Source organism: Ostrinia nubilalis, chromosome 11 (genome assembly GCF_963855985.1).
Source record: "Ostrinia nubilalis chromosome 11, ilOstNubi1.1, whole genome shotgun sequence".
Taxonomy (NCBI): domain Eukaryota; kingdom Metazoa; phylum Arthropoda; class Insecta; order Lepidoptera; family Crambidae; genus Ostrinia; species Ostrinia nubilalis.
This window is the reverse complement of record NC_087098.1, coordinates 9301669-9312367: the sequence shown is the minus strand read 5'-3', so window position 1 is coordinate 9312367 and position 10699 is coordinate 9301669. Positions and strand designations below refer to the sequence as shown.

Genomic DNA, 10699 nt, shown 5'->3' with positions numbered 1-10699 from the left:
GATGTTAAAATTCGTCTATGCTATATAGTTAAGTAAATGAATGGTCTTGGTTATTCATTAATCGATTGCAGTGAATACTTAGTTATTAGAAACATCACAAAAATCAACTATATTTTTCGATTGTTGACTTTAGTAAACGCATTGAAAATAAATTAATAGTTTTTAATTTAAAGAAATAGAACCAGTATTTTTTAGGAATCATTTTTTTGAACACGAAGTCCATGGGTGTGTAATGTATGATATAACTACATATCATATAATACTTAGAGGATATAACATCAAATTGTATAAAATTATTTAATATAATAATTATTTACTATAATAAACGAATAATATAATTTTAAAACGAATAATTTTAAGACAAATAACTAACAACTGATATAAAATGGTTTGATATAATGAATATTTTCTATAAAACTTACAATGTATACTATTTAAAACAAATAACATTCAAATCATATAAAAATAAAATGTCGAACAATCAAATGAGATAAAATTCTTTTCCTATAAAACTTAAATCATATAACAATAATTTTATATATATATAAAGTTCAATTGTATGTATAAGCATTGCATGCAGCAAGCAAGCAAGCAAACAAGCAAGCAAACAAGCAAGCTAGCATGCAGGCAAGCAAGCAGGCATGCAGCATGCAAATTTGACTAAAAACTTGAGACTTCTGTCACGGCTCCGGCACTGCGGGGCTCTGGCGGTCCCTCGCGTGCTAATCGTCGCAGATGGCTTTCGCTCGACACCGCGTCTTCGGCTTGCTGGCCGGCTTGGCCGGCCAGCCTCAGCCGCGGCGCCTCGCTTCCAGCCACCTGCTCCTCAGCCCGCGGGCCGCCTCGCCCCTCCGTGCCTACGCGCTTCTAAATTACACTCTAGGGGTAGGGCAGACAAGACTATGTGGAGTCGGTTTTATGGCGATTCGTTTTTGTCACTAAAGTCATTTATAAGTCAAGCTAAAGAAGAACATACTAAAAGTTGTATCTATCAGAAATTATATCAATTAAAGAGTATACCAAATAGTCGTTAAAACAAATAATATTTATTTTATGTAATGGTTATATGAAATATTATTTATATTAAACAAAATTACATCAAATGAGTCTTAGATTAAGTAAGGTTTATATCAAATGTCTTTATGCGTTTTGATTGGTATCTGAAATGACATTATTAGAAATGATTTATTATATGAAGTAAACATTATATGTTAAAAAATTATATCAAGTGTTATTATAACATTCGTTTATTATACAATATGAACGTTATTGAAATGAATTTATATCATATAAACTTATATAAACTGTCACGCACCCGAAGTCCATGGTATTAGAATATTATCAATAAAAAATTGTTACAATAATATTTGTAATTAAAAAAAACATGTATTTTGTTAAATAACAAAATATTTCTCTAAAAGTAGGTTTTACTAACTGTTAGATAAAAATCGATAGATAAATCGCTATGGTTTAGTTATGTGAGATCTCTATAACTTTCAAACTCGAAACGTCATACGAATCATCTTAGGTGAAAAGACTATAATGGCGGCGGCCGGGTGGCGGGGAGCGGTATAAAAGCACGTGAGTCTTTTAACCAATCAACGTACACCTTGCCTTTGTCGGATGATTTAACGGCAAGACGCCGTAAATTAATCAACTTACTAAAATACATACGTTAAATAGTACATTTCAACTGCCGTTTGTTATTTTCCGAGAGTTGATCAACTTCCTAGAAAATTGATCAACTTACGAGTCTTGTTATTTTCCGGTGACATATACACATATTTACTGTATTATAAATTATTCAATAGTATCATGTCAAACTACTACGAAATCTGTGTCTTGCAGTGGCACATAATGGGCGTTACTTACTTTGCTTTGTGTTATGCCAAGTAGATAAAAAGTAGAAAATTGTTTTCATACGACTAGTACTTACTTGCGAGTATAAGCAAGCTTAGTCAAAAACAAAGAACGCAACTATCCAGCATTCAGTCGAGTTTTCTTTCCTTAAAGCTGCATAATTATAAAGCATACTTAAATAAAAATATGTAATAATTATATGTATAATGGTGAATAAAATTACACAGATTAAAGTATTTATGTGCAATTAAAACTGCAAGGTACTACCTACTTACGGTCTTATTCATAATCATTTTTCACATTTTATCAAATGCTTATTAGAGGTTTATAAAACGTTTGATAAAAATTGTTATTCATAATCGTCATTTAGCGCTAAAATCCTCTTATAACTGTGTGATAAGTTATCGAGAGCTCGGGCCTTGTTTAAAGCTCTAATAAACCTATTTTAACCTAACTTTTATAAATGTCATTTCATATGAATGTCACTTCGTTGGTTTATTTATTCAAAATATCCTTGCTGTGATCCTTGCTTGTGAAAATGAATGCTATAAATGCAATTGTGCATTTAGCCAATAATGCCGACCCAGCGCGACGTAGAAAGCTCTACCGCCAACGAAGCAACCCATTCGATTTGCGGGACCTAAATTTTAAAATAAAATATAGGTTCAATAAGGACACAGTGCGCACCATCATAGATTTGGTGGAAGATGATCTGGTTCAGAGCGCTAGAGGTGGTGGCACGTGTCCTGAACTGCAAGTTTTAGTGGCCATAAGATGTTGGGGACGTCGTGAGGTAAGCACAAAAAAGTGTTTTATTTTATCCCTTTGTCGTGGCTGCTATAATTATTTTCATACATTTTCAGGTACAAGATGATGCTGGTGACCTCCATGGCCTAAGTCAGCCGACAGTGAGCCGGATATGCGCCAGAGTCGCGCATGCAATCGCGAATAAGGCAAATTCCTTCATCAAAATGCCTATCACTATAGGAGAGCAGGAAAGAATTAGTGCCAAATTTAGAGCAATTAAAAATTTTCCTGGGGTGATAGGAGCCATAGATTGCACCCACATTAAAATTAAAAAAACCGGAGGTGACATGGCCCAGTACTATATTAATAGAAAAGGCTATTATTCCCTGAATGTTCAGGTAAAATATATTTTGATTTTATACAGTTTACAACAGAGAAAGATTTGTTTTAATAATGTCTATAATTTTTACTTTGTATGATCTAAATTTTAGCAACATTCAACACTATATTATTGGATGGATTACCTACAGGATACTGTTTTTTTTATTTTAGGTTGTCTGTGATGCTGACCTCAAAATAATGGATATAGTGGCTAGATGGCGAGGCAGTACACATGACAGTCGAATTTTTATGGAGAGCAATATAAAACAACGATTTGAGGATAGGCAGTTTAGAGGACGCCTTATTGGCGATTCGGGCTACCCTCTTCTGCCATATCTATTTACACCTATTTTAAGGCCTAGTCGTCCAGAAGAAGAAGCATACAATAATGCTCACATCTCAACTAGGAACACTGTTGAAAGGTGTTTTGGGGTGTGGAAGCAGCGGTTCCAATGCCTACTCCATGGCTTACCAGTAAGCCTCCAAAATGGAAAAGCTGTGATCATAGCATTGGCTGTATTACATAATATAGCCATTGATATGAATGACACATTGTTAGGTAAATGTTATCAATTTGACTGTACATAAGGAATACAAATCTTTATGACAAAATGTTGACAAATTCATAATATTTTTCAGAACAACATATGGAGCAGGTCCCTGTAACTCCGCAACTTTCGACGGAGAACAGTGTTCACGACAACCGACCTTCATTGTTGAGGCGTAGGTCGCAGTTGATACTACAAAATTTTATAAATCAACATTTTTGAATGGTACTAAAATACATTTTGATAAATTCCAACGATTTACTTTTATGTAATGTCATTTGAGTTCATGAAAATGTTGTATTTTAATTTTTCAGATACTGTTCCTGGCATCTTAATGAAAATAAAAAGAATATTTGATTGAAAAATACCTGTATTTCAATTTTCAGTCCAATTTGTTACTATCACAAAAACAAAACCTGTAGTTCTCTTTAAAAAAGCAATTATTCTGCAAAAATTCAAAACAAATTACTTTATATCACTAATTTAAGTACAATTAGTTTCAACAAACTTACTTATTAAAAATCACAGTTCAATTCTTTAAAACAAAGAAATTGCTTAAGTATAAACGTTTCTATTCGGAGGTTATCAACCTTCTACATTTAAAACAAAATAACCATAATTTACACTATTATTATAAAGGCGAATGTTTGTGACTAGGCATATGTGTATTTACTTTATATCACTAATTTAAGTACAATTATTAAACTTACTTACTAAAAATCACAGTTCAATTCTTATAAACAAATAAATTGCTAAAACAGATAGATTATATAGTCTCGAATAACATATAGGCTTCTTTTTATCCTGGAAAAATGCACAGATCCTGTAGGTTACAGAAATAGTAGTCTACGCAGGCGGAGTCGTGGGCAACAGCTAGTTAATAGTAATCTCAAACTCTTATTAAGTTATGACTAGTAAACATATTCATAGCCGTCTAAATATATTGCAGAAACACAATCAAAATGCGGATTGGAACTGCATAAAATACAAATTAAAAACAAACAGAAGTAAGGGAGGAACTAACTTATTATTTAGAATCTGTTAGTACTTGAAAAACTTTAACATCAAAAGACTTATTATTCTTTATTAATGTGAGTGTAATATTTAAGTTTTTCCTGTAATAATTGATGCTCAAGATCCAAGTTTCTCCCTTTCTTCCGTTCGTTTTCCATTTGAACTTCATGCAGTTCAATCCGGCATTTTGATTCTGTTTCTGCAATTTCGGAAATCCTAACTTTGCTTAAATCAATTAAGCCTTCTTTGTTTAACAGTTTCCTTTTTTTTTTGATTGCTGGTGCTTTAAAATTAGGTTTTGCTTTATTTTCTTTTGCCTCTACTTTTTTATTTTCTTTATCTTCCAATATGCCTCTAGTAGTACAAGCATGTGTATCTTCTATTTCTTCATCAAGTACCACCAATTCATATTGGATTTCTTCATTATTTATCAATTCCTGATCTTGCGTATTTTGAGTTGATTCCTCCTCTTGAATGTTAATTAATTCACTTTTATTTGAGTCCGAGTCAAATCTGTTAACATCGACTACAAATTCATTGGGCAACCAAGATGCTATATCATCAGCCCTATCGTCAGGCACTGATAATGGTGGACCACCGCCAGTTTTAATTTGAGCCTGCCTAGCAATGGTCTTGTCTTTCTTCGCACTGATTTTTATGAGGCTCCATTGCGATTTTAACTGGGTAATGGAGCGGTTCATACCAGCGCACATTGAATTAAACCTGAAAAAGAAATGACAGGATTTTGAATTACAGGTAAAGGCAAAATTTTATATTGAAGGCAGAAATCAAAAGATGTACCAACGTTGTTTGTAAATCAGCCCAAGCCGCAACCTTCCGTTTATTCGTGTTAGTGTCTGTATTTTTATTTTCGATTGCATTTACTCTTTCTTTCACCAACTCTTTCAGCAAATACTGAAAAGCAAACACTAGGCGTCAAACATAAATAAAACCATGCTACAAAAATTAGTAGGCACTTTATCAGGCTAAAAATAAGTACTACCTTATCTTCCTCCAACCAGTTTTCTGATCGTTGCCTTTTAGGCGGTCTGTTCTCCTTCGTCATGGACATAATTAGTATCCGATGTAACTAGCCGGGTCGTCGTAAGAGCTTATTGCAGAGTACAGGGTAAGAGGTACAGAATCCAGAACATACAATCCCAAGTTTTATAAAAGTTTGATAAAACTTGGGAGTTGATCGAAAAAAACCGAAAACTTTATTAAATTTTCGTGCCAAATGTCAATGTCAGTAAGTAAAACGTCACAGCTGCCAATTTTTTGTTTTTTTTTTCTGCGATTTGTCTATGATTTTACATGGTCCATCAAGTTAAATCACCAAAAAAGCTGTTTTCGTTCATTCTTTTTGTATAGTCTGTGGAAAGAAAATATTAAACTCTGTTTTAGCTATCAAAGGTTTGTAAACGATTATGAATAACGTTTTTTATCAGAGGTTTATAAGAGTGTTTTAAGCCTATCAAACGTTTTAGCTAATGTAGGTTTTAAACCTATATTAGCATTTTATTATGAATAAGACCGTTACAGTATTTAGATACTATTATCATGATAAATAGGTACACTAGCATTATTGAGGTCGCTAGTTTGTTACCTTTCTCTGGCAATTTCAAATAAACTATAATAACTACTTAAAGTCAAAGCTAAGCTTCTGAAAAGATATTTTGACCTTAAGTATTTATTAATACAAAATTAACTGTCACTGAATTAGGTACATTAACACCCAACATTATTGTCTAGCGGTCTTATTCATAATAAAATGCTAATATAGGTTTAAAACCTACATTAGCTAAAACGTTTGATAGGCTTAAAACACTCTTATAAACCTCTGATAAAAAACGTTATTCATAATCGTTTATAAACCTTTGATAGCTAAAACAGAGTTTAATATTTTCTTTCCACAGACTATACAAAAAGAATGAACGAAAACAGCTTTTTTGGTGATTTAACTTGATGGACCATGTAAAATCATAGACAAATCGCAGAAAAAAAAAACAAAAAATTGGCAGCTGTGACGTTTTACTTACTGACATTGACATTTGGCACGAAAATTTAATAAAGTTTTCGGTTTTTTCGATCAACTCCCAAGTTTTATCAAACTTTTATAAAACTTGGGATTGTATGTTCTGGATTCTGTACCTCTTACCCTGTACTCTGCAATAAGCTCTTACGACGACCCGGCTAGTTACATCGGATACTAATTATGTCCATGACGAAGGAGAACAGACCGCCTAAAAGGCAACGATCAGAAAACTGGTTGGAGGAAGATAAGGTAGTACTTATTTTTAGCCTGATAAAGTGCCTACTAATTTTTGTAGCATGGTTTTATTTATGTTTGACGCCTAGTGTTTGCTTTTCAGTATTTGCTGAAAGAGTTGGTGAAAGAAAGAGTAAATGCAATCGAAAATAAAAATACAGACACTAACACGAATAAACGGAAGGTTGCGGCTTGGGCTGATTTACAAACAACGTTGGTACATCTTTTGATTTCTGCCTTCAATATAAAATTTTGCCTTTACCTGTAATTCAAAATCCTGTCATTTCTTTTTCAGGTTTAATTCAATGTGCGCTGGTATGAACCGCTCCATTACCCAGTTAAAATCGCAATGGAGCCTCATAAAAATCAGTGCGAAGAAAGACAAGACCATTGCTAGGCAGGCTCAAATTAAAACTGGCGGTGGTCCACCATTATCAGTGCCTGACGATAGGGCTGATGATATAGCATCTTGGTTGCCCAATGAATTTGTAGTCGATGTTAACAGATTTGACTCGGACTCAAATAAAAGTGAATTAATTAACATTCAAGAGGAGGAATCAACTCAAAATACGCAAGATCAGGAATTGATAAATAATGAAGAAATCCAATATGAATTGGTGGTACTTGATGAAGAAATAGAAGATACACATGCTTGTACTACTAGAGGCATATTGGAAGATAAAGAAAATAAAAAAGTAGAGGCAAAAGAAAATAAAGCAAAACCTAATTTTAAAGCACCAGCAATCAAAAAAAAAAGGAAACTGTTAAACAAAGAAGGCTTAATTGATTTAAGCAAAGTTAGGATTTCCGAAATTGCAGAAACAGAATCAAAATGCCGGATTGAACTGCATGAAGTTCAAATGGAAAACGAACGGAAGAAAGGGAGAAACTTGGATCTTGAGCATCAATTATTACAGGAAAAACTTAAATATTACACTCACATTAATAAAGAATAATAAGTCTTTTGATGTTAAAGTTTTTCAAGTACTAACAGATTCTAAATAATAAGTTAGTTCCTCCCTTACTTCTGTTTGTTTTTAATTTGTATTTTATGCAGTTCCAATCCGCATTTTGATTGTGTTTCTGCAATATATTTAGACGGCTATGAATATGTTTACTAGTCATAACTTAATAAGAGTTTGAGATTACTATTAACTAGCTGTTGCCCACGACTCCGCCTGCGTAGACTACTATTTCTGTAACCTACAGGATCTGTGCATTTTTCCAGGATAAAAAGAAGCCTATATGTTATTCGAGACTATATAATCTATCTGTTTTAGCAATTTATTTGTTTATAAGAATTGAACTGTGATTTTTAGTAAGTAAGTTTAATAATTGTACTTAAATTAGTGATATAAAGTAAATACACATATGCCTAGTCACAAACATTCGCCTTTATAATAATAGTGTAAATTATGGTTATTTTGTTTTAAATGTAGAAGGTTGATAACCTCCGAATAGAAACGTTTATACTTAAGCAATTTCTTTGTTTTAAAGAATTGAACTGTGATTTTTAATAAGTAAGTTTGTTGAAACTAATTGTACTTAAATTAGTGATATAAAGTAATTTGTTTTGAATTTTTGCAGAATAATTGCTTTTTTAAAGAGAACTACAGGTTTTGTTTTTGTGATAGTAACAAATTGGACTGAAAATTGAAATACAGGTATTTTTCAATCAAATATTCTTTTTATTTTCATTAAGATGCCAGGAACAGTATCTGAAAAATTAAAATACAACATTTTCATGAACTCAAATGACATTACATAAAAGTAAATCGTTGGAATTTATCAAAATGTATTTTAGTACCATTCAAAAATGTTGATTTATAAAATTTTGTAGTATCAACTGCGACCTACGCCTCAACAATGAAGGTCGGTTGTCGTGAACACTGTTCTCCGTCGAAAGTTGCGGAGTTACAGGGACCTGCTCCATATGTTGTTCTGAAAAATATTATGAATTTGTCAACATTTTGTCATAAAGATTTGTATTCCTTATGTACAGTCAAATTGATAACATTTACCTAACAATGTGTCATTCATATCAATGGCTATATTATGTAATACAGCCAATGCTATGATCACAGCTTTTCCATTTTGGAGGCTTACTGGTAAGCCATGGAGTAGGCATTGGAACCGCTGCTTCCACACCCCAAAACACCTTTCAACAGTGTTCCTAGTTGAGATGTGAGCATTATTGTATGCTTCTTCTTCTGGACGACTAGGCCTTAAAATAGGTGTAAATAGATATGGCAGAAGAGGGTAGCCCGAATCGCCAATAAGGCGTCCTCTAAACTGCCTATCCTCAAATCGTTGTTTTATATTGCTCTCCATAAAAATTCGACTGTCATGTGTACTGCCTCGCCATCTAGCCACTATATCCATTATTTTGAGGTCAGCATCACAGACAACCTAAAATAAAAAAAACAGTATCCTGTAGGTAATCCATCCAATAATATAGTGTTGAATGTTGCTAAAATTTAGATCATACAAAGTAAAAATTATAGACATTATTAAAACAAATCTTTCTCTGTTGTAAACTGTATAAAATCAAAATATATTTTACCTGAACATTCAGGGAATAATAGCCTTTTCTATTAATATAGTACTGGGCCATGTCACCTCCGGTTTTTTTAATTTTAATGTGGGTGCAATCTATGGCTCCTATCACCCCAGGAAAATTTTTAATTGCTCTAAATTTGGCACTAATTCTTTCCTGCTCTCCTATAGTGATAGGCATTTTGATGAAGGAATTTGCCTTATTCGCGATTGCATGCGCGACTCTGGCGCATATCCGGCTCACTGTCGGCTGACTTAGGCCATGGAGGTCACCAGCATCATCTTGTACCTGAAAATGTATGAAAATAATTATAGCAGCCACGACAAAGGGATAAAATAAAACACTTTTTTGTGCTTACCTCACGACGTCCCCAACATCTTATGGCCACTAAAACTTGCAGTTCAGGACACGTGCCACCACCTCTAGCGCTCTGAACCAGATCATCTTCCACCAAATCTATGATGGTGCGCACTGTGTCCTTATTGAACCTATATTTTATTTTAAAATTTAGGTCCCGCAAATCGAATGGGTTGCTTCGTTGGCGGTAGAGCTTTCTACGTCGCGCTGGGTCGGCATTATTGGCTAAATGCACAATTGCATTTATAGCATTCATTTTCACAAGCAAGGATCACAGCAAGGATATTTTGAATAAATAAACCAACGAAGTGACATTCATATGAAATGACATTTATAAAAGTTAGGTTAAAATAGGTTTATTAGAGCTTTAAACAAGGCCCGAGCTCTCGATAACTTATCACACAGTTATAAGAGGATTTTAGCGCTAAATGACGATTATGAATAACAATTTTTATCAAACGTTTTATAAACCTCTAATAAGCATTTGATAAAATGTGAAAAATGATTATGAATAAGACCGTAGGACTATAATTATCTTTCTTCGTTTTATTGTTATGCGACAGAATTTATTGAATCACTCCATCAAAGAATTACAGCCTATTGTACTGAAACTAGCGATACAAAACTAAGTTAGTTTTTGTGAATTAGTGGGAAATACAAGTATATCTCGAGATTCTCGGAAAGAGAGACGAAGGATTCCCACAGCGTCACAAATCGAATTGAATGTGGTATAAAAGTCTATACAATGTAATAGTCAGACACTGTTCAATAAAATCTGTATTTGCTGTAAACGGTCTAGGTAATAATAGAATTCAATGAACCACAGCACAGCGCATCCAAGAATTTGCTTTAAGCTCGAGAAAATGTTCAACGATCTCTAAAAGTTTATAATACAACAAAAATATTTTGCGAACCATTTAAATGCAGGCCGCGTGCCATTAAATCTAAGCTATTTCAGTTTAAATA

The 10699-nt window shown here is 33.3% G+C and overlaps 2 protein-coding genes across 3 annotated transcripts; one reads left to right on the top strand and one right to left on the bottom strand.

The window, feature by feature from the left end:
- The first annotated feature begins 2130 nt into the window (after positions 1-2130).
- On the top strand, positions 2131-3864 carry LOC135075881 (putative nuclease HARBI1). The gene is made up of 5 exons (XM_063970339.1): positions 2131-2653; positions 2724-3005; positions 3160-3547; positions 3628-3761; positions 3851-3864. The coding sequence occupies exons 1-4, from the start codon at positions 2399-2401 to the stop codon at positions 3756-3758; spliced, it is 1056 nt and encodes a 351-aa protein (XP_063826409.1). The 5' UTR covers positions 2131-2398; the 3' UTR covers positions 3759-3761; positions 3851-3864.
- A 4653-nt stretch (positions 3865-8517) lies between these two features.
- Positions 8518-10250, bottom strand: LOC135075880 (putative nuclease HARBI1). Of its 2 annotated transcripts, XM_063970338.1 has the most exons (5): positions 9735-10250; positions 9383-9664; positions 8841-9228; positions 8627-8760; positions 8518-8537 (listed from the first exon to the last, which is right to left on the bottom strand). In XM_063970338.1, the coding sequence occupies exons 1-4, from the start codon at positions 9987-9989 to the stop codon at positions 8630-8632; spliced, it is 1056 nt and encodes a 351-aa protein (XP_063826408.1). In that variant the 5' UTR covers positions 9990-10250; the 3' UTR covers positions 8518-8537; positions 8627-8629. The 2 variants fall into 2 exon arrangements, with proteins under 2 accessions (XP_063826408.1, XP_063826407.1); XM_063970337.1 differs by lacking the exon at positions 8518-8537 and having other exon boundaries at positions 8608-8760.
- Positions 10251-10699: the final 449 nt, after the last annotated feature.